Source organism: Pyxicephalus adspersus, chromosome 3, assembly GCF_032062135.1.
Source record: "Pyxicephalus adspersus chromosome 3, UCB_Pads_2.0, whole genome shotgun sequence".
In the NCBI taxonomy this organism is placed as follows: Eukaryota; Metazoa; Chordata; class Amphibia; order Anura; family Pyxicephalidae; genus Pyxicephalus; species Pyxicephalus adspersus.
Window position 1 is genome coordinate 59,556,600 of NC_092860.1, and position 23,611 is coordinate 59,580,210.

Consider the following 23,611-nt stretch of genomic DNA (forward strand, 5'->3'; position numbering starts at 1 on the left):
ATGCAGCTCTCCATGCAGGTGAAACAAGCCAACAATCCTTAAGCTGCAAAAACAGGAAAAAAGCTATCCGAGAAATTGCTACAATTTTATTTCTTTATTGTATTGAGTGGCAAAATCTACAGTTTGGTACATCATGAGAAAGAAACAAAGCACTGGTGAACTGAGAAACCCCTTCACAACAGCCAAGCAAGTGAACAACACTCTCCAGGAAGTAGGCGTATTGATATCCAAGTCTACCATAAAGAGAAGACTGCATGAAAGTAAATTCCGAGGGTGCACTGCAAGGTGCAAGCCACTCATAAGCTTCAGGAATAGAAAGGCTAGATTGGACTTTGCTAAAAAAAAAAAAAAAAAAAAAATCTAAAAAAGCCAGCACAGTTCTGGAAAAACATTCTTTGGACAGATGAAACCAAGATCAACATTTACTAGAATGATGGCAAGAAAAAAAGAATAGAGAAGGCGTGGAACAGCTCATGATCCAAAGCATACCACACCATCTGAAAAACATGGCAGAGGCAGTGTGATGGCTTGGGCGTGCATGGCTGCCAGTGGCACTGGGACACTAGTGTTTATCGATGATGTGACACAGACAGAAGCAGCCGAATGAATTCTGAGGTGTTCAGAGACATACTGTCTGCTCACATCCAACTAAATGCAGGCAAATTGATTGGGAGGTGTTTCATAATACAGATGGACAATGACACAAAACATACAGCCAAGGCAACCCAGGAGTTTATTAAAGCAGAGAAGTGGAATATACTTGAAAGTCAGTCACCTGATCTGAATACAATTGAGCATGCATTTCACTTGTTGAAGACTAAACTTCGGACAGAAAGGCCCACAAACAAACAGCAACTGAAAGTCGCTGCAGTAAAGGCCTGAGAGCATTAAAAAGGAGGAAACCCAGCACTTGGTGACGTCCATGAGACTACATGCTGTCATTGCCAGCAAAGGGTTTTCAACCAAGTATTAGAAATGAACATTTTATTTTCAGCTTTTTAATTTGTCCAATTATTTTTGAGCCCCTGAAATGAAGTGATTGTGTTAAAAAAAGGCTTTAGTTCCTTACATTTTTTTGCAATTTTTTTTGTTCAACCCACTGAATTAAAGCTGAAAGTCTGCAGTTCAACTGCATCTGAGTTGTTTCATTGAAAATTAATTGTGGTAATGTACAGAACCAAAATCAGAAAAAAGTTTGTCTCTGTCCAAATATTTATGGAACAAACTGTAATTGTTGAAAAATTGCTACAGGAAGTTTCTTGCTTTTAACAAACTTTTCCTTACACCTGCATTTGTTATCTCACGACACAATGAAGAATAACTCATTCAAGAAATGTTTAAAGTGTAACAGGAGGAACTGTAAAGGTAATTTATAAAATACAAAACCTAAGGTAAAAAAAATATTGCCTAAAAGGTGATTTTTTTTTCCAAGCAGCAGCAGATGATGTTGCTTTACATGGCTGGAGGTTCCAGCTGAAACCGTGATTCTGCAGATATTCCATACTGCTCCAATGGGTCCTACAAGGATACACAAAGCAAAGTAAATGGCATACAATTCAAAGTCAAACTATATCCTACTGATTCTTAACATCACACTAACCTTCCCAGTCATTCTTAGGATTTCATTTCGGTAAAAAAGAAGACTCCTCCTCATGAATTCATAGCTGAAATACAGTTGTAGCATGTCAACGCTGTTGCATGTGTGTATGGAAATAATCATTGCAGACTAAGACAGATCTACTAAAGTAGTTTAGAATATTCATTATCTTACAAAAGCTAAAGAAGATCCTGTACACCAGGACTAATATTAATGGAGGATCTGACAACTGTATATAATACGTGACTTAATGAAGTGGAGAAAAAAATCTTAACTATGTGGTTTTACTGCCACCTGGACCCAGCTCCTCCCTCACTTATCTCAAGGATTTAGGCTTATTATATACGTTTACTGTTTACCAATCTTTGTATTATTTATAGTCTATCATATTACACAGCGCTGTACAAAGTCCATAGTCATGTCACTAACTGTCCCTCAAAGGGGCTTACAATCTAATGCCCATTTTGTAGCTTTTAAACTAAGCCTGTGGTTAAGATATGGATGTTGGATTTAGGTTGTTACCCCGGTTTCAATGCCTTACGGACTATTTATTCTTTGTTTTTGAATTACCTAAATTTGTACAATAGAAGCTTAACTCCTTTCTACATAAAGAAAAAAAAATACACACAATACTGCATTCGTGTGGCTTCCCCACTAGGAGATATTTAGATGACCCCCATTTAAGGGAAAATGATAATTGAGAAAAAGCTAGGATTTTACTGTGTAACCATTGCAAAGGTTCAGGTGGATCCATAACCTTTAAAAATTACCACAGGAATTGACTCACAATTTTAGGTATCAGGGTCTAATCCTCGTCACAATTTAAGCCACTTCAGTTTAAGTCAACTTCAGACTCTGATCTAAGATTTAGGCTCTCCAGTCCAAGGGCCAGCCAACTTTGCTGGCAATCCTCTTTGCCCAGTTTCACTTCCGAGTTCTGCAATGCAACCTTTTTGTTACAATATGTTTGTTACTGGGAACCAGTTTTGCCTTAACTTAGTGGCTCGGTTTTGGAGACATATTTTCTTCCCGTTTTTTCTTTAAAAAAAAATTAGGATGGGGAAGAGTCCTGACCACCCTGCATCAGTGCAGGGGACTTATTTAAAATTCATCTTTCGATCAACATTCTGGGGTTTGGGGCAATTTGGCCATTTTTTTACAGTTTGCCAGTCTTGCTAGAGCATATACTGATCCAGATAAAGTTGGGCGATGCAAAGATGGTGCCATACATTAACTGGGAGGCGGCGGGGGCTTAAAGTTTAATTGCTGCAAAAGATAGATTGGGGATCCCTTACATTGAAATCTGACATATTTGGATACTTATGAGTCAGTGACTTGGCAATTACTAAAGCCAGAGACAGCCAGGCATTGAACACTAGTAGTATAAAAGCATAGTCCTTGTTCTTTTAAATGTATACATTTAAAATACCATCAACAGGGTATAGTCTCTTTCCGACATTTATAGGAAAAAAAGAGGAGTGAAATTATCTGGATGCACACTCAATAGGCAGTTATGACAGAGTACTTTAAGCTGTTCTGCACCAATATTTTACTCCATAACATGCATTAATTATTATACCCATCGTCAAGGAACGTTTTAATGAATTATCTCTAACCAGAGTTGGCCTTTAATGAAAGAATGCAGTAATCTATGATTGCTCACCTTGCATTTTTCAATGCATCTACCCATTCATCACATTGTTCCCGGTTGCTGCATTCAAACACATACTTCCTGTCTGGCTCATCAATAAAGTCTAAAAAACAAAGATATGCATCAGACCAGAAGACCAAGTTTATGTATGGAAAAGTAGGTACATGTAAGACAGTCAATAATCCTGTAAAACATCTGCATATCAATTTTAAGGAATCAATGATAAGCAAATATTATCATTGTTTAAATTGACCAATAATTTAGGGAAATAAAAAAGAATATAAAGTCTTCACCAGGGCTGTGCAGTCTGTAGATAAATCCTTCGACTCCAACTCCTCTGTATTTACAGGGTTTCTCATTTTATCTTCACACTTTTGCATTCAAACTTCACAAAAAATTTAGACCCCCTAATTATTCATAAATCAATACATTTATTATAAAATTAAATATAACAAAATATTTTTATCATAAAAGTTTTTCTCAAGAAACAATAATAAAAATAAATGAAAATAAATTGATAATTTGTCAATTATTATGTTTTTTTACTTTATATAATTTTAAAAATAAATATCGGTTTATTTCAGGGATTTATACTTAAGTATACTTGTTTTAAGATAACAATATTATTGATTTTTACCTTCAAAGTTATTAGCTTTATATTTAGTATTGCACTTACCCTTATGGTCAGAGAATTAAGTAATGCAGAACGGCAAAGAGTGATAGACAGTTATTTGAATGGAAGTGATGCCACCCAGATAGCAATGATTTTGGGTTGTATTCGTACAACCATAACCAAAATTATTAAGACCTATGAATCTTCCGGTAGAATGGAAAAATTACCAAGAGGTCTGAGAAATTCAAAGTTGGATGAAGCCCATAAGGAGGAATTTGCAAGTTAATGTCCGAAGATTGTGGAATAAGCCTCAGGGAAATGAAAGATCAATTATTTGTCAGATTTGTAATTATTGTATCTATTTCAACAATGGATAGATGCATTGATAAATTCCAATGGTCATTTAAAAGAACTTCTTTTAGTTCCTGCAAGGCGCAATGATTCCCACTCTCTTCAAGAAAAAAATCCTTGATCTCATTGCTAAGGAAGATGGCAAAAACATCTACTTTCTTAAATAAATAAGTTTTACCATCTCAATGAGAACCAAAAGGGGAAGATCTCCTATTGGGCAAAGGGTGGTGCATGTTGTGGCTGGAGTGTGTTCCAGAAGTTATTCAATTTGTTGTGTGAGGAATAAAAATGGGACCCTCCACTTTAAGTCACAAGCATTTAATCAAGAAGCATTCCTCAATTTTATGGATGAGGTTTTGAATGTTTTTAGTGAAAAGAGTGCTCAGCATGCCATCCTAATTATGGATAATGTCCCCTTTCATGAAACTAGCCAGGTAAAGAGCTTGATTAAAAGTAAGGGACACCAACACTTATCTTTACCACCATACTCTCCATTTCTTTATCCTGTTGAGAACATGTTCTCTAAATGGAAAGTAGTAAGAAGAAAAAGGCTAATTAATTTGGGTTCTTTATTAGAAAGCATCCATAGTGTATTTTTAACAATAAGCGAGCAGGATTGCTCAAATTATTATACAAAAAAGTTTAGCTTTTTGCCTAAATACCTAAGATAAGAAAGCATTAATGATTAATCAGTTAATTATTACCTTTTTTTAGTTAATGTTTCTTGAGAAAAACTTTTATGGTAAAAATATTGTGTTATATTTGATTTTATAATAAATGTATTGATTTATGAATAATTAGGGGGTCTAACTTTTTTTGTCTAGTTTGGTTGTAAAAGTGTGAAGGTTGAATGCAAAGTGTGAAGGTAAAATGAGAAACCCTGTAATATGTAAAATGGTGGTAGTTTCCACTTTGATTGAAGGAAGGCAACATACACCCCCTTAACCACAGACGTACTGGCTAGGAAGCTGACGCTGTACTGTATTGGCCAGTTTAAACAAAAGAAAATAAAAAAAGAAAACAATAAGGTTGTATTTGTTTTTATCAAGTGGCTATAAAGTAGTGGCATAGCATGCAAAAAAATCAGGAACAGGAACTTTACCGGTTTAAAAATATGAACCACATTCATATTCAAAGCTTAACTACATGAACAAAAACAAAAGCTGGAAAACCTAAAACAGTTTATATATTAAACTTGGAATATAGTTCTAGAGTAGATTAGCTGTTAAATGCAATTCAAAACTAACCTAATGTAGTGTTCTAAGAAACAGAATTGCTTCTGCCAGATTCTCTTTCATAGAAGCTCCTAAATCTGATTATTTTTAGAGCTGGAACTAAAGCAGTAGGTATTGGTGGAAATCTAAATTAATTAATGTTCTTCAAGGAACTATGTGCTAACCCTTTATATAACATATCAAAAACATATTTATGAGGAGAAGAAAAGCAGGGTTTTTTGCACAAAAAAGAAGAATTGTATTGAATATATAGTTGAGCATACAAAAATAAATATCTTACATAGACAAATTTAGTTGCATTTGCCATAAGCCACAGTGTTTTCTTGTGGTTAAAAATGTACAGAACAAATTACAAGAAATCACAAAATACAGCACATCATCAAGAGTATTTAACAATTTTAAGGTTGGACCACAATATATGCTTGGGGTCCCCCAACTGTTAAATTGGCCTTAGGAGGCACTAGACATAATTCATCTCAACACAGCATATACATTACTGCCACATATTTATAATGACTGAATCATGTTGATGATTGTACCCGATGAGTTTCGCCTTGTTAGGCTTCCCCAGGGGTAGTAGTTTGGCAAGATGTGTTTGGCACTTGGTTGTTAATTAATTATACTATTAATGTGTGTCCTAGTATTTACTTAAATATCGACAGTTTGCAGAAACATATAATATATAACTATATATGAACAGGTAGTAAACAGGCCTATCCGCATATTAAAAAAAGAGTTTTGTTTCCCCCCCTCCAAAAAAAAAAAAAAATAGGGTTTTAGAATAGAACATTCTTAAAGAATATATAAATCTTTTTTTCTTTTTTGTGCAAAAAAAAAAAAAACCCTGCCTTTCTTCTCTTCCTAAATATATTTTTAGAGCTGAAAATAGTCTTTCAACACTGACTTGTGTGGGAGGCATTGCTATTACAGTTCTAGCCACATCACTAATAATCTCGGGATAAACAAGGATGGCTTCTTCTACAGTTAGTTTCGATGAGCAATCATACATTTCTACTTTAAATTTTTTAAAAAACTGCTGCTGAAATCTCTTTATTTGGACATTTTCTGGTCGTTTATCTTTCATGCATATGTAACGTCGCTTTACTTTTGAAAGTTCCATTTTGTCCAAGTAGGAATCAAAGTCTAATTCTTCATTTGAAGAGAATAATCCTTAGTTACCAGTGCTTATAGCTTCATCCAGTGGTGGTGTTTCAGGTAGTAATCCCTTCATGCAAACTGCTAAATCATAGAGGGCCTTTTTTGCAGTATGAGTCTGGTCATCGTTCAACAAAAATCAGCTAATTGGATCAACATAAATAGCAGGTAACAAGATTTGATTATCCAGTAAGAGATTCTCTTTTCTACATTAAAGATACATTGCCATCAGCTATTAACACTCCATTTTTGTTCAGGCAATATATCAAGCTCTTTCATTTCAAGAAGAATTTACCAGGTGTTAAATCTGCAAATTGCAAACTCTTGGGTGACAGTAAAGGGGTTAGAAAGTGTTTTTACTTGTATCCACTGGCTTTCAATTAATTAAACATTTTCATTGTCCAGTTCTTCAAGAAAGCCTCTTAGTTCAAGCAAACGCTTTACCATCAAATAAGTGCTTCCCCAGTTGTTGATTAAAAATGGCTCCTTTTCCTGCACGTCTTTTCAAAAATGGCATCTGTTTTAGGGGCTCTAGCTGCAACAGTTACTTGCCTCAATTCGCCAATTAATGTAGCTGCATGAGGATCTTTCAATATTAGAAGCATTATCTGTCACAATACATAGAATCTGTTCCTTTTTAATTTCAAAATCTTCTAGAACATCCTCCACTAACTTCTGAAGATAGTCACTGGTGTGATGTGCCTGGGTGTCCTTTACTCCCAAGGTTCGCGTTATTGTTTTATTAGTTTCATCAACAAATCTATTAATAATAGCTAAATAATTGACTCTGACGTGTGCATTCATTCTTATGAGGACAAAATGTCCCTTCAGACCTTCATAGTTCTTTTTTATATTTGGCCTCTTCAATAAAACGTTTTCCTATACTTTCTCTTTCCAAAGAAACACCAAGTTTTTTAGCCATTTCTCCATTTAGGCCTAAAAAGGCTGCCTTGTGAAAAGGATAGTGGTACACTATTCTTTACTACCATTTCAATAACGTGTTTTTTTTTATTTTTCTGGTGTCATTGTAACTTTGTCAGATATAAAGAATCTTCTTAGTTGTGCTTGGTCTCCAGTAGATTTATGAACATTTTTTTTATCCAAGAAGTAGATGGAATATTTTCATTGATATCTTTCTCATTCACAATTTCTAACAATTTAGGATGAAAACGCTGCAAGAGTCTTTTCAAATGTGATGCTCTTGTTGGTGCATTTTTGTTAGATCCACTGAAACTGCTAATTTTTGTATCACATAGTTTTCTACCATCATCTTCAAGAATACATTGGCGCACACACACTTGATAATGTAAAGTGCTCATAAACGGCAGACATTATCGTGTTTGTTGACAGACTTTTTGCCATTGTGAATGAGGTGCCGCTTTCACTAAAATATAAATATAAAATATGTTATACTAACTAGCATATTCTTTGATTTAAATACAAACATACATACATACATACAACACAGCACTATACACACAAATAAGCTATGGCCCTGCACTAAACTTAGACATAATTTGTCCTACACAGAAAAACATGCACAAACATATATACTATACACACAACACAGAGCCCTACATTTTACTCAGAAACATACATACACTATGCACTATACACAAACATTCATACATTCTTGCACCATACACACACAAAACATACAAACATACACATAGCCCTGCAGTTTTATCCAGAAACATGCACACAGCCTTCCATCATAGTAAACAAAAGCAGCAATGCAGTTTGAAAATAAACATGAACACTTACAATTGAATTCAAAAAACTGTCCCTCCAAGTTCTTTTAGCAGACAGAGGAAGTTGAGCAAACACTCCTGCCTTTATCTTTGTTTGCTGATCTTCTGCTGAAGACAGGGCAGTGGGAGGCTCCAGGGCCAGGGGGGGGGCACTTAACTAACTTCCTAGTATTAGGTGGTGTACAAAATCATGTTAAAGTTCAGCCCTGGATGGGAGCATTTATGGAGAGTGCAGACAGGACACCTGAACACCCATTAGGCCATACCATTTACGTACACCTATATCATTACACTTGTTTACGCTCAAATGAACTTGTTAAACACATTATATCTGAAATAAAATGAAAACACCTTTTGTAATGTACATAATCCAGATTACAATAATGTGAATGTCAGGTTGTATAATAGCTCAGCTGAACTTCACACTAGTAGAAATACAACTATGCACTGGGCTTTATTCTTACATCAGAGAAGTACTTAATTATGACCAATGTTTGTAAAATATGAAACTTGAACTTGCTGTATTTCTTTTATTATAATTTAAATTTATCAGGAGTCGGCACATTTTTATCGACTCCGACTCCACAGCCCTGGTTGTCACGATGTACCACAGCAATTGATTTATCATAAACATAGGAAAGCCATTTTATATAGTGGTTTTGGAATACATATAGCTAATGAGAGGATATATATCCTTTTAAGGCTGCAGGCGACATTTGTAAGCCCTTTAGCCGTTAAAACAAATAGTCTCTGATTAATGCCAATAACCCCATAAATTGAATTTTTAAAGGTGAGATTTTCTATGAGTACCTTGGTGAACTGTAGCACTTACGTATTGAGAAACATTTCTCCTCTTCTTTTATCACTCTGCAATGCTCTAAAAGAAGTGCTCCAATGGGCTAAGAAACAAAAGCATGTGTTTAATTTAAGAGAGGTGAAACAGTTGGGCTGTTTACCACACCACAGAGAGCCTATATTGTATATTTAGTACAAGACTAAATTGCCTATATTTACTTCTACTAATATATGAATACAAATGATACATAGCAACACTAACATACAATGCATATACTGTATATGTGTCATAGGGTTCAATCTGAAATGAATGGCAACTAGGCATAGACAAGTTCAGCTAATGTACTAGAACACATTTTAATGTGCAACGTATAAATGTAAATGAGGCTGAAGTGTATGAGCACTAAACCAAAGAGGGGAAAAAAAGAGATGCTTGTCAGATAGCAATTTCTTTATGAAAACACTATGTGGACTGTGTACACGTATGTTAGGAAACAGATGGTAATACAAGTGAATAGAGGAGGTCTACTTTCAGCAGCTTCTGTAAAATGTTGATGTCATAATTTAATGGGGCCATTAGTCTGCATAAGTCATCTGCTCTTAAAAGTTAAAAGCGTTTTCCTACCTCCTCCTCATCAGCACGGAAGTAAAACAGAAAATTCACAACCAGTTTTACCAGGCGCTTCTTCAGTACTGTAACAAATGGATAAAAAAAAAAATCATTATCAAGTGATGATCTAATGTGAAAGCAAAGAGAAAGCAATGTCTGCTCACTTCGCCTTGTATACCTCCTATGGACTAGAGCAATTCTTAAACTTCAGCTATAACTTTATCATTATTAGATAAGGTAGCAAAGCAATATATACACTTTAAGGGCAAACAATGCTATCTTTAGGTGATGTATAATATATTCCATGGCTACACTATCTATATAAATTTATAAAATGTTTTTTTTTTTTTAGAACACACTATACATTCCCTTTAAAACTGCAATCAGTAGTGAAGGGGTTAAATAATGGTCCTATCATAGGTTAAAAGGTATAAATGTTATTCTACACAGTGTTTTTTACAATTTTTTTTTCATTAATGATGCACTTTTAGTCTAGTAGATGGCATAGGAACATAGCAATACAGTACAGGTCAAAGGAGAATACAACAGACCAGAAGATAATAAATAGAACAGTACTGTGTATGGTACAGGTACATCAAAGGTAAGGTAGTAGTATTAACATAATTATATTCAAAAGATTGGTAGGAGCTTTAAACGTAAAGATGTAAAGTTCTAGGATTTAAATCAGCCATTTTAGTGTATTAGAACTCTTGAAATAATGTTCAGGTCCTCAGGGTACCGCTGCCATAATTACTATATTCATAGCTCACAGTAAATTAGTGTGGTGCTCAGCAGGAAGGATGTCACCTCTACAGATGACCACTGGTATTTGTTAAACTGACTTGAGAAGTACAAACTGCTTATTTCTCAAGGAACCTCTAGAGACCTCTCTGGAGGAACCTTAAACTATACTGTGTCCAATGTACCTGCATTTGATGTTTTTTGCAATGTATCGAAAAGTGGAAGTTCACAAGAAAGTGTGTAAAAAATCCATAAGAGGAAAGTGCTGTTATTTTTTTTCTTTTTATCTCCATTTATGCAGTTTAGAACTGTAGAATGAAGTGTGTTCTGAAATTAGATATTGTTTAATTGCAGCAAAAAAGAAACAGGTCTTTTCCCGAACTGGACCAATACTCTAAAAATTATATTTTAGCAAGCCTTCCAGGCAGATGTTTATTTTTTATTGCCACCTGAACATAATTCAATGTCATCAACTGAAAATGCTTTAGTCCAAATTGTTACAATAATGTCAAGTGTGGGTGTGCACTTCTGTATGTTCTGTTCTAGTCTTCCTATGTTTTTTTTTTCGCTTCCACACATATTCAGATCAAACCAGAAAGAAAACACTTTACATCTTTGGAAGTCTATGTCGCACATTATTAACTCCTAAAAGTGGCACCTCTGTCTAAAGTCTAGTGACGTGGGCTACCAAAAGTTCAAAATGTACATGAAAGCTAGAAAGAGCTGCTTCCATGGCACACCACGAGAAGGGGGAAGATAAACAACAAATTCTGTATTTAACAGTTGCAGAAATCAAGGAAAGTGTACCTATAATATCTATGTTTTGGTATCCAAAAATCAATGAAGCTGTAGAAGTTATTTTGAGTAAAGGTCTGCAGTAAATGAAGATGAAGAGCAGAGTTAAAGGGTATAGTCCTTGATCTACATGTGACTTGCAAGCTGGCAAGACAGCCAAATACGACACATGGTTACTTTAGGACAACAACCTCAAAAAACGATGTGATGGTAAGGAGAGTAGCCATGTCGCTCTGGCCCAGCTAATCAAAATGGCTCTCTGGCCCAGCTAATCAAGATGACTCAAGATTGGAACCAGGAGAAGAAAGAAGATGGCTGTGCCCTGTTATTTTACCGATTTTTTTTTTAAAAAGGGGGCTGTTTCACTTTGAATAGCATCTGAAGACCAACAATATTATACCGCTCATGAAGGTATTTTGAATAGTGTTGAGAGGATTGAAGAAGATATATCATACCAAATAATAAGAGAACTTGTGACATAGAAATTTAAGTGGGGTATGGATGGCAAAGTATGGCACTTAAGTGGTCACATTCCCCACTTCTTTTTTTAAAGGATGTCCTGGAAGAGCTGACACCTCCTACTAAATCAGTCCAATAAAAAGGGAGCATGAGCATTGCCAAGTGCTGTGCTGTAGCTCTGACTTTGTGGGAATGTGCGCCAGACATTTGCATAGACAAAATGTTTCTCATGGAAAGCAGCAGACCTCTCTGTAGCATGCAGCCAGGGAAAAGGCCTCTACTTCACCTGTTGCTGCTATACAAAGAAAACAAACAAGAAGACATTACACACCTTTTGTTTTTATGTAGCTGGCAATTATTTCACTGATTTTATCAGTTGGTCTTTAAAGAGGAACTAAACTCAAAAATCCCCCAAAACAAAAAAAAATACACTTTCCTTCAATCCTGCAGTGCAGTCAATCGTTCCAGAGGTCTCTTCCATTGGGTTCCGTGTTGTTCCAACATCCGTCTTCAGGAGGGCGCTCCGGGTGCCACCATCTTCTCCTTTTCTTTTGGTTTCTTGTTCCTCTGTCACCCAACCCAGGCACAAGATTGGGTGACGCAGATGGCGAAAAAAACTGCCGATCTCACTGCGCATGCTTAAGATTGGCAATTTTTTTCCTTTTTAAAAAAAAAAGGGTGTTGAATTTAAAAAAAAAAAGAATTTTTACTTCATATAAAAGGGATGTCAATCCTTTTATGTAAAGTGAATATTCTGAGTTTAGGTACACTTAGTACACTTAAAGTGTGACTTACGATTCTCAATTATTCCTATTTGTATTGCATGTACAGTCACCCAACTCACCGCTTCCTTTCTTGGGGCCCTTCATACCTAACTCAGCAGCCTTCTCCGCCCTCTGCCTGGAGAGGGACACCAGCTCCTTGTCATTGTACCTCATAGTGAGCGCACAGCATGGCCTATGGGTCTCTACAGAACGATAACCCGGAGGTCAGTATTATAACACATCCCGAGAGGTAGAACGATAAATACTAACACATCTCAAGTTATGTTCATGGGCTGGGAATGCTAATGTTTGCACCGCACCTAGATGCTCGCTTTTCACCTGGAAGTTAATGTTGTGTTCGTGTCAGTAAAGTTTTGCTGAGGAAACGTAATTTCCGGCCGAAGCTTGCTTGCTCACTTCCGGGAGTGTGTGTGGATTGGTGTTTGAGGGCGGCGGGAGAGAGGGAACGGAGGTAAGTGGATGGATCTGCTGATATGCAGGACGGGGTTATATGGGTGCGGCGTTTAGCAACTAGCTCTCATCCTCCACCTACTGAATCCTATAGCTCTCTCGCTTTTTTCATAGTAAGCTTGTTCATGCAGGGCCTATTTGCTGTACGTTAAAAACATAAAGCTCTACATTTCACCCCCACATCTACCTCTGCAACATGTACACCGGATGCTGACTGCAATACACGGGGCTTAGTGAATTCCCTATGAGATTTACCCACCTATGTCATAGGACCAGACCATGGAATTTGGACACATTATAAACTAGCCTTTCTGTGGTACTGTGGTGTATAAAAACGTTAACTCTATTTCCTCATCTACTCTGGCTCCAATTTTTAATATACTAATTATATGCTTTTCATAGTGATTGAAAGCATGCAACATACAAGGCATTTCTTCACTGCCAATGTGTGTAATTGGTGGGACGAAAATGAGTATTCATCCCAGAGAGTTGCGGCAGCTCTAGAAAAGTCTTGGAGCTGTGCCTTTGAAGAGGTTATGAGTGAGAAAGTAATTGGAGGAGAGTGGCTAGGAGAGTAAGAACAAGAACTGTGGTGGGATTTGAAGACAAATTTTAATTTTAGGGACCTTAAATTTGATGATTGTGATTGATTTGTGAATTGGAAGCCAATGAAGAGAACTACAAAGAAAGGTAGCAGAAGAGTAGTGGTGAGAAGGATGGATGAGTGGCTGCAGCATTAATAACACTGGTCAAAAACATTTTCTTGCCAAACAGAATAAAGTCATTTTAGGTTATGATTGATGCACAGATTACAAATATGGTATTGGTTTTGTTAGATTGGCTCTAGTTTTTGAAATAATGACCTCAATAATAACCTCATAGAAAACTAATGAAACATGAAAATTAAGCAAAATTAAACTAGATATGCCTACGTATACACAATTAAATTTTTGAAATACATCTTTGGAAAACTCTGTATGATTTCCTTTTATGCTGATAATCAGGAGAATCACGTTGAAGGCTCCAGCAGCAGTCTGCCATCATGTGTCTATCCCATCTTCCCTGATACCTTTCTTCCATCACCTTAATATCCTGATGAAACCTCTCCCTTGTTCCTTACTGAAATCGCCAAGGGTTTCTGGAAATTTTTGCAAATGGCTATGGAGATAGTGTACCTTTATGCTCATAGTAGCACCCAAATTTTTAAAGTTTAAGAGCAAGTTTTGTACCTGTTTTTCATAGTTTTGTGCTTTATGGTTACCCAAGAAGTTCTTGACAACCATGACATAGCTGTGCCAGGCAGAAACCTTAGTATCTGTCATGTAACTTGTGGAATTTGAATCATTTATAAGTTTGAAAATATGGGGTCCATCAAAGATTCCTGCTTTTAAGTTTTTAGTACTCAATCCAGGGAAGAATCTACAAATGTATTTGAGGCAATCACCTTCCTTGTTCAGAGCTCTAACAAATTGCTTCATTCATCCCAACTTTATGTGTAGCGGAGGGAGAATGATGTTTTCTTTGTCAACCATTGACTTGTTAATGATGTTCGCTGCACCTTTTTTCATGTTTTCCCTTGGAGGCCATGTCATTTTTTTCCAGTGAGCCTTCTTTGCTCTTCTTTCCCACAAGCAGATGAAACATGGGTACTTTGTGTATCCACTTTGTTGTCCAAGTAAAAACTTCACCATTTTCAAATCAACACATATGGACCATTGGTGTTCATGATAGCAAAGCTTTTGTAAGACCATTTTGATATTTTCTTATTATTCTTCAAGTTTTGTTGGGTGACCAGTTGGAATGGATGCATAGCAGTTGCCATTATGCGGTAAAACAGATTTCAAACTTCAAGTGGAACTGTCTATGAAAAGCAGTCAGTCTTCTTCTCAGTATTCTGGTACTCCCATATGGGCTAGTAGTCCAAGGATGTTACAACAGTACACAAAGTCTCAATCTTAACTGAAATATGGTAGGAGTGTCACCTCTCTTGTTCTATAAATTGTTATTTTAACGTCTCGCTTCCACTGCTAACTCCTGGATTACATTCCAAACCCCTTATATCCTTCATGTTGTATACAGGAATATCAGGGAGTGTACTGAACACTGGTATGGGAACATCAGCACCATGCGATGCGGCACAGGTTGTCTTGCTGATTCCAGATCAGGGTACTCCCACTTGTTTTTCTTGTAACATTCACAGCACAAAAATAACAATCATTATGATGACTTTTGGGCTCTCGTCATACCATAGGTACACCAAATTTCAAACTTTTCAGTTTTCCATTTTTCCACTGATGTAGATACTCCACAAGTTTTGCATACTATACGGGGAGCCCAATACTTATCTTGGTCCCCCAGATTAATAACAAAAAAATGTAAGATATGTTTGTTTCACAAATTCTGTAACATTTCTTCTCTTTTCTTGCTGAGAATATTCACCACAAATGTAGCAAAATACATTAGGGTCATTTAAACAACTTTTTCTTGAAGAACTCAAATTTCTGTAAAAAACTGTATGAATAAAAAGGCAAGTTAAAGTTTTATGAAAATAATGCTACATTTAACCTCCCTGGTGGTCTAATTATGTCAGTATTTTTACACCAAAAGCTGTACATTGTTTTGCATTGAAATTTATTTTACATTGTAGGCCTAAAATTCTTACGCATAGGATTCAATACAGTTATTTTGTATACCCCGAGCCACACTCTTGATTACCGCTCGGGGTTAATATATAAAATTCAAAACATCGGTGTAAATAAAGATTGATAATATGCTGTGTTAACATTTGTTGTTGGTAAAATCATCTCTTCTGATTCCTGTATCACAAGACCTAGAGCAAATTCAATGAAACTGATGTCATTTCTGCATTCTGCAGACCTGAAATACACTAAATAAATTTTAAAAACCTTGAAAAATGAAAAAAAATATGTTTTTTGTTGAGCTGTGTAATAGAGAGTCGGGTAAGTTGAATACTAGAGAGGTGGATGTTACAGTTGTCCAGAAGAGAGATGATAAGACTGTATACAAGAAGTTTGGTGGTCACTGGGGACAGGTAGGGGTGGATTTTGGAGATGTTGCGTAGATGAAAGTGACAGAACCTGGAAATGTTCTGAATATGGGGGGTAATTGAGAGGACAGAATCAAGGGTGATACCAAAACAACGTGCCTGAGGGGAGGGGTGAATGACAGTGTTGTTAACAGTTAGGAATATGTCAGGGGGGAGATTTGGAATTTGAGGGTGGGGAAGATGAGTCCTGTTTTTCCAGGTTGAGTTTCAGAAATCTGTCGGCATGCGCAGTGAGATCGGATAGATTAGAGTTTCATCAGCATACAGATGGTACTGTAGGGCAAAAGTTGATATGAGACTACCGAGAGAGGAGTTGTACAAAGAAAAGAGAACCGGTTCAAAGGCTGACCCTTGGGGAACACCAACAAGGAGGAGAGTAGAAGAGGAGTAATTACCATTAAAAGAAACTTGAAAGAAGCGGTCAGATCGATAGGAAGCAAACTAAGCGAGCAGTGTCACTGATACAGATGGAATGCATGATTTGTATTAGAAGGGGGTGAACAACAGTAACATCTCCAAAACCCATACCTACCTGTCACCTGAGACCACAATAATCCTTGTACACACTTATATCTCTCATCTGGACTACTGTAACATTCTCCTTGCTGGTATTTCGCAAACCTGACTCTCTCTTCTACAATCTATTATGAATGCTGCAGCCAGACATTACAGACCATATTTGTAATCTGTGCATCAAACATAACCTAAAACGACTTTAATCTGTTTGGCAAGAAAATGTTTTTGACCAGTGTTATTAATTCTGCAGCCACTCATCCATCCTTCTCACCACTCCTTTTCTGCTGCCTCTCTTTGTAGTTCTCTTCATTGGCTTCCATTTCACCTTAGAATCAAATTCAAGCATCCTGTGCTTTGCCTTCAAACCCCTTCACAGTAGTTCTTGTCCCACTTACCTTTCCGACCTGGTAGAAAAATACTCCCCTAATCGCTCTCTTCACTGCTCCAATGACCCACTAAAGACTTTCTTACTCATAACTTCATCACATGGACGGCTCCGAAGACTTTTCTAGAGCTGCCCCGACTCTCTGGAGTTGTCTTTCTAATCCTATTCAGCTTGCTCCTCAAAACTTTTTAAACTTGTCTACCTTGTCTCTCTTTCTCCTAAAATCCTCACTACTTCCCACCACTCCATTTCTCCCCTCCTATTGTGTGATATTTCCCCTATCTCCTAGATTTGGAACCCCTATCTAATGTTCAGTGTCACGAAAAATGTTGGTGCTATATAAATACTGTTCATAATATTAATAAAAGGTTTTTTTTCATTACAATATAAAGTCATGAGGCATCAGTGCATTTTACCCAACTCCGGGCACCCAATAAATGTTTCCAAATCCACAGCTCTGCTTAGAAGTTCAGCTTACACTGTCAAAGTTATTTAAGATGAGCATGCCTATTGCATTCATCATTCAGTCAAATGGAATGGAATCGTGGCACAGAGTTTGATCTCTACACCATATTTGGTAGACAGTACATAGATAAAGTGACCCTGCTGCCTACTTTTTAATATATGACTGACTCGAGAACATGTAAGAATGTCAAGGGGAATCTTTGATATAACTACATCAAAGGAGATATTTGGCCTTTTTACAATTAAAGCCTTTGTGTAATTCTAAGTGCCAAGCTTATTGAGACAGTTTTGTGTGATCACCTTGCGTACAAGCCAAAACGTTTTTTTGACATGTCATTATTTTTTTTCAGATTCCTGACTTGACTTGTTCCTCTTGAGCCTCCCACCATGGATTTCCAACACAGAGCCGGTGGCAAAACCGGCAGTGGTGGAGTTGCGTCTGCCTCTGAAAGCAACAGGGATAGAAGAGAGCGTCTCCGGCAGCTGGCCTTAGAGACAATTGATATTAACAAGGTACACACCTAATTTGGTTGATTTTTATGGTTTTATATGTAGATTACCTTAGCACTTTTTTAATCACAAACAAAACATCCATTTGTTTAAATTTTGGTAAAATACTGGTAAATATTTTTTGTTTTCCAGGACCCTTATTTTATGAAAAATCACCTGGGCTCATACGAATGCAAACTTTGCCTTACTCTTCACAATAATGAGGTGAGTAAACCTGTATTTTTTACACCCACAAACATACGCCTAATGGAAAAGGAGAATATAACAAACAAGCATAAATATACCTTTATTGAGATTGTTTTAGATTTTAAGCAAACCCTTCAAAAGACAGCTATTTATAGTGTTTTATGCTGCACTTGGTTTAAAAATCACATTTAAACCCCACTCCTGTGTGTATCAAGTGTTAATACTGAATTTCCTATTGTCCTTACTGATTAGGCATTGGAAGTGTATGTTGAATGTCTCTGTAATTCCTTGAATACTTAACCTTAAACATTTTTTCTTTGTGCTAATAGGGTAGCTACCTGGCCCACACACAAGGAAAGAAACATCAGACTAATTTGTAAGTAGTCATTGCATGGTTGGTGCAGGTATGCTGATATTGGACATTGGCTCACAAGTTTCTTGTTTTCAGGGCTCGGCGAGCAGCAAAGGAAGCTAAAGAAGCCCCTGCACAACCAGCACCTGAGAAAGTGAAAGTTGAGGTTAAAAAGTTTGTTAAGATTGGAAGACCTGGATATAAAGGTATAAAACACATTCCTTTTTGTGTTTTACCACTTTCTATCAATGTATTTGACATTTAGGTGAATACATTTCTCTTCTATTTTTACAGTCACAAAACAAAGGGATCAAGAGGTGGGTCAGCAGTCACTGCTGTTTCAGGTAAGAGGATTTTTTGTCTTTCTGTCCCAGGACATAATTATTGTGTTATTGTGATCATCTAGATCAATATGTTTGTCTTATAACAAAAAAAATATTTTGATATATAATCAGCAATATTACATGCACAGGGTGTAGACTTAATTGTGTTCTCTGTCTGAGAAAATTTTTTTTTCTTTATTTCATTAGATTGACTATCCAGAAATAGCAGAGGGCATCATGCCCAGACATAGATTCATGTCAGCTTATGAACAGAGGATAGAACCACCAGACAGACGTTGGCAGTATCTGTTAATGGCAGCAGAGCCCTATGAAACCATTGCTTTTAAGGTGAGCCACTTCCTAACCTGATCCAAGATATGCAATTTATTTGTGTAGAAAGAAGGTTTTTTTTTTTTTAGGATTGGTAATCTTGACAGACCTTCACATTATCTTTCTCTTTTGCTGAATTTTCAAAACCTTCCTTTGCAGCATTAACATATTGTTATATATTTAATGTGCTTCTATTGTATACTTTTACATTTCTTTCCTGTTATAGGTTCCTAGCAGAGAAATTGACAAGATTGAAGGGAAGTTCTGGACACATTGGAATAAAGAAACAAAACAGGTAACTTACCAGCTTTACCTTGACTGCTGTATGGTGATCTAAGCCCTGTGATTAAGATGAAAATCTTGAGTAACTGTTTAAATTCAGTATCACCTAATGGAAAGCATGTTGTTTAGTAAAGTGCACCAGTGAATTACTTGTTTACGCATATGTTTATCTTTACAATTCTTTGTTTAAAGAGTTTGCTTTATACTACCTACCCTCATATAGTTAATTGCAAACTATCCATTTGACCTTGATTATCAGTGATTACGTAACTTAACAAAGGCTTTTTACCTGCATTGTTAATTTTAGGTTGTTAATGCTAATAAAAATGTTATTTACACTGTTGTTTTGCTTTCAGTTCTTCTTGCAGTTTCATTTCAAGATGGAAAAACCTCCTACAACAACCAGCATCCCCCCTGCACCTCCTGGTGTCAAAAGGCCTCCACCTCCACCACTTATAAATGGGATGCCACCTCGACCACCCTTGCCTGAAAACATGCCACCACCTCCACCTGGTGGCATGCCATTACCTCCTATTCCTCCTGGGGCACCAGCACCACCAGGGCCACCTCCCCAACTACCTCCAGCTCCTGGTGTTCCACCTCCTGGTGTGCCGCTTCCTGTCCCCCCGCCACCATCCCTGCCACCACCAGGTGTACCTCCCCCTGGTGTACCACCACCACCTCCCAATCCTGCAGTTCCTCCTCCTGGAGTTCCTCCCCCTGGAATACCACCTCCTGGTATTCCTCCACCGGGGGTTCCCCCTCCTCCTACTCCTGGAGTTCCTCCCCCTCCTCCTGCTCCAGGAGTGCCACCTCCAGCACCTGGAGTTCTACCTCCAGGACCTATGCCTCCAATGATGAGACCTCCTTTGCCAAGTGAAGGACCTACAAATATTCCCCCACCACCTCCAGCCAATTGATTCCATCTGTGCTGTCATTTGGAATGATTCACATTTGATATTTTTTTGTAGAACATTGTTTCTGAATAAATTGGACCATAAAAACAAAAGTGTATTTTTTCACTCCTTTAGTGTTTGTTGTAATAAAAGGCCATTGACCAAAGGTAGTATTTGCATAGGAATGTTTTACCCAAATGAGTAGAAGGATAAATGTTGACATTAACATATGAAAGTGCTGGGTCACTTCAAATAAAGTACAGGGCTATAAAAAGACTTGTATATAGTGTTGTTTAGTAGTTCATATGAATACGAAATGTTTGTTGCTCCAGACCTATATGGCACTGAATCTTAATCGAGTCAGGGATCCCAATGCAATAATGGCTCTACCTGGGCTTGCATACTAAACAAATACATACAAACTAAACAAATTTGGGAAATTTTGTCTTACGATGGGTTTATTGTGAGATCAGGCTTTTTCATATGAAAAGTGCCATTTTAAGTTGTGTTGGGTTTACTGCCCTGTCCAATATAGGTATGTGGCAACTGGCACATCTGGCGATAACCAGTAATGACTATACGTAATGCGTGGTAGACCCTATACTGTATCACTAAATCCCTAGCGTATTTTGCTGTAGTTGTTATGCATTTGGTTTATGTTAGATTCACCCAAGCAGAACCAGAACACATTACTAAAAAAATTATTATTTGATTGCAAATTTGCTAATAGTCTATTGGGAAAGACTTGTATGCATATGGGTTAGCTAGAATTGTCTAAGCAATAGCAGCTAGGGTTAAGGTACACTGTAACACAAGCACATGCCTAAGGTTGGGTCAGTGCTAAAACCTGTCCGTTTTCATTACATAATTTATTTTGAACCCAGAGAAGTCATTGCTTGGTCTCTGTGCTGGTGGGAGGGGTCAGAAAGTGACAGTAATGGTAATTTAACAGTACATTTTATAAATGTATCTAACAATTACCATGTTTGTCTTTGTACACAGAAATACTTTTTTTATCTGTTAGCAAACAGTCCCTGTGTACATCCATGTGCTGCAGTGGTGGTTGCATTATATGGTGAGAGACATGCCTTCCTGCACAGTAGCATAGTCTCCAATACAGTAGTCTCCACTGTAATCGTGTGTAACACAGAACAGTTGGGAGATGGTGAAAGAGTTGTCCCATTATAGCTAAGTGCCTAAACAAAATATTTTTTTAGCTAAAAAGGCTATATATTTTATTTTTTAATTAGAAAATGTGTCCAAATGTTAATGCCAACAGTAGTAAAGAAATTAGTTGAGCATTTGTGTTTCTGTTCAGATTTGGGCCACTCCACATTGATGCTCTCACTCTGAGAGGAACTGCTTGCCATGCCACCAAAGAGGTGAACCAGTGTTTTGTGTGTTTGTAGGTTAATAATGTGTTTCAGTTAAGAAATGGGTGGTGGTAAAATGAATCATAACAGGTGCTGTGTTCTGGGCTGTATACTACACCTGCCCTCCTGCATGCATTATATACTCCTGACCCCTCTGCACACAGTACAGTACGTGCTTTTAAACCCTGAACTTAGAATTTTACATACACCAGACCCTGGCATTCTGTAAATTACATAGATGTATGTTGTGTGTTACATACATCTGACCCTACACCATATTATTTGTGATTCTGTGGACCTAGAGCAGTCGAGTCAGGTTTTTTTAACCATACCCCTACATACCACTTTCACTGTTATCACAATTTGGCTACTCCCGTTAAATTGTACAATCAAAAACCTCCTCAGGGTGCCCCAGACGTTTTACAATCATAGTAATGCTCCAAGCAAGGGTGGCATCCAAAGTATTGCTGGGAGTCCACTAATTTTTATTTATGCCCCTGCATAGGACAGTGGAGCTGGGATTACCACCGTACCCAAATCAGTCAAGATGAGATTGATATTTAGCATGATGCTGGGGAATTAAAGCACATATATTGGGCACACAAGAATAATGACACTTTTGCTAAAGACTGGTTGCTGAAGGAAACCATTGGTGCTGGTAGATGTCCACTGAGGGGTAATGCACATGAACTAGTGTGGGAACAGGGATTGCAATTTCAACATGACCCTCTCAGTCACGGCCATACTGACATTCAGTTCTGCACTCCATGGTAAACAGTCAGTGTGAACTCACAGATGTAACCAGTGACAGCTCAGCAAATCATAGCTCTCACTTGTAAAACAATTGACTGTAGAGGAAATCTTCCCCCACTTTCCTTGCAGGTCTCTGACTGATAACATCATGTAATTTAGATGAAAAAAGGAGGCAGGTATTGGACGATTTTTACTCCAGCCTGGTATTGTACAGATGACAGCAAGGTTTATCTGAGCTGTCACTGGCTGCATCTGCATCCTTCCTGCATGAGTTGTAAAATGGGAAATCAGAAGTTAATGCTTACAGGACATTGGATGGGGGAGTGTACATGCCCCTGAAGGAGATCACATGTTACCACACTGATAATGGGGGGATTAATGTTTTATATTGGGTTTATGTAACTTTAGGGATTTATAGTCTGTCTTTGGTGGCTGTTCACTAAAAGGCTAATCCACATATACTGCAAATTATCTCTGCAAACAGCTCAATACCCATACCCTGCAGACTGATCACTAATGGCCTAATACACATACTCTGGTGATGTTAAACTGGATAGAGAGCTGTGTGTACTGGAGGGTCACTCTATTCCTGGTATAGATACAAAGGAGGTATGTATGTTTGCTGGGGGCAGGACACAGGTAATAACTAATGTGTTGTAATAAAAACACATACCGTACAGTTTCTAAATAGCAACAACAAAAATAGTATCTACAGAGACTGAACAGTGACTTCCATAGGACTGATCTTCACATTGAACCTGCATACTGGGTGTTAGGGCACAGTGTGCTTTATCTCTGGGAAGGATATAGACATTGGTAAATATACAGTGGAAGATGTTTTGAGCATGGAGAAGAAACTGTGAATGTGTGTTGTAAAAAGGATACAATGCTAATGTGTGTGTGTTTATTATCCTTAATGTAAAGGTGAAACTATGCTGAAAACGTAACTCTTTTGTTTACCTTCTATATTATTAAGGACAATATAATTTACTTGTCTTTGACATATTTCAAAGGTTGCTTCATGCATTGATTCAACATGTCCCAATATTGACTGATAATTGAAGACACAGTGCCAGCACTGAGCTGCCATTCAGTATGATATTGTTCAGAGATGTGGGATTGTAATTTTGATAAAACATGTATGAAGGAAGTATAAAGCAGCCGTTTTCTGACTTTCTAAATATT

General features: G+C 37.2%; 2 protein-coding genes across 2 annotated transcripts; one reads left to right on the forward strand and one right to left on the reverse strand.

Annotated features, from left to right (window-relative positions):
* Window positions 1–336: 336 nt before the first annotated feature.
* PLEKHJ1 (pleckstrin homology domain containing J1) lies at window positions 337–12,883 on the reverse strand. The gene is made up of 6 exons (XM_072404886.1): window positions 12,598–12,883; window positions 9,774–9,841; window positions 9,186–9,252; window positions 3,261–3,351; window positions 1,601–1,664; window positions 337–1,518 (listed from the first exon to the last, which is right to left on the reverse strand). Exons 1-6 carry the CDS (start codon window positions 12,689–12,691, stop codon window positions 1,453–1,455), a joined length of 450 nt encoding a protein of 149 aa, XP_072260987.1. The 5' UTR covers window positions 12,692–12,883; the 3' UTR covers window positions 337–1,452.
* A 5-nt stretch (window positions 12,884–12,888) lies between these two features.
* Window positions 12,889–20,413, forward strand: SF3A2 (splicing factor 3a subunit 2). The gene is made up of 9 exons (XM_072404865.1): window positions 12,889–12,989; window positions 17,772–17,934; window positions 18,064–18,135; window positions 18,447–18,493; window positions 18,566–18,675; window positions 18,764–18,813; window positions 19,000–19,140; window positions 19,349–19,417; window positions 19,761–20,413. The coding sequence occupies exons 2-9, from the start codon at window positions 17,809–17,811 to the stop codon at window positions 20,322–20,324; spliced, it is 1,179 nt and encodes a 392-aa protein (XP_072260966.1). The 5' UTR covers window positions 12,889–12,989; window positions 17,772–17,808; the 3' UTR covers window positions 20,325–20,413.
* Window positions 20,414–23,611: the final 3,198 nt, after the last annotated feature.

What these genes read in the sequence shown, in the direction of transcription:
- PLEKHJ1 (XM_072404886.1), bottom strand. Translation starts at nt 12,691, where the DNA reads ATGAGGTACAATGACAAGGAGCTGGTGTCCCTCTCCAGGCAGAGGGCG. An exon ending in TCCGTGCTGATGAGGAGGAG is followed by an intron (nt 9,253 to 9,773) that starts GTAGGAAAACGC and finishes TTTGTTTCTTAG; the next exon opens with CCCATTGGAGCACTTCTTTT. An exon ending in GGAGAAATGTTTCTCAATAC is followed by an intron (nt 3,352 to 9,185) that starts GTAAGTGCTACA and finishes TTTGTTTTTTAG; the next exon opens with ACTTTATTGATGAGCCAGAC.
- SF3A2 (XM_072404865.1), top strand. Translation starts at nt 17,809, where the DNA reads ATGGATTTCCAACACAGAGCCGGTGGCAAAACCGGCAGTGGTGGAGTT. An exon ending in AGACAATTGATATTAACAAG is followed by an intron (nt 17,935 to 18,063) that starts GTACACACCTAA and finishes TTTGTTTTCCAG; the next exon opens with GACCCTTATTTTATGAAAAA. An exon ending in GGAATAAAGAAACAAAACAG is followed by an intron (nt 19,418 to 19,760) that starts GTAACTTACCAG and finishes TTTTGCTTTCAG; the next exon opens with TTCTTCTTGCAGTTTCATTT.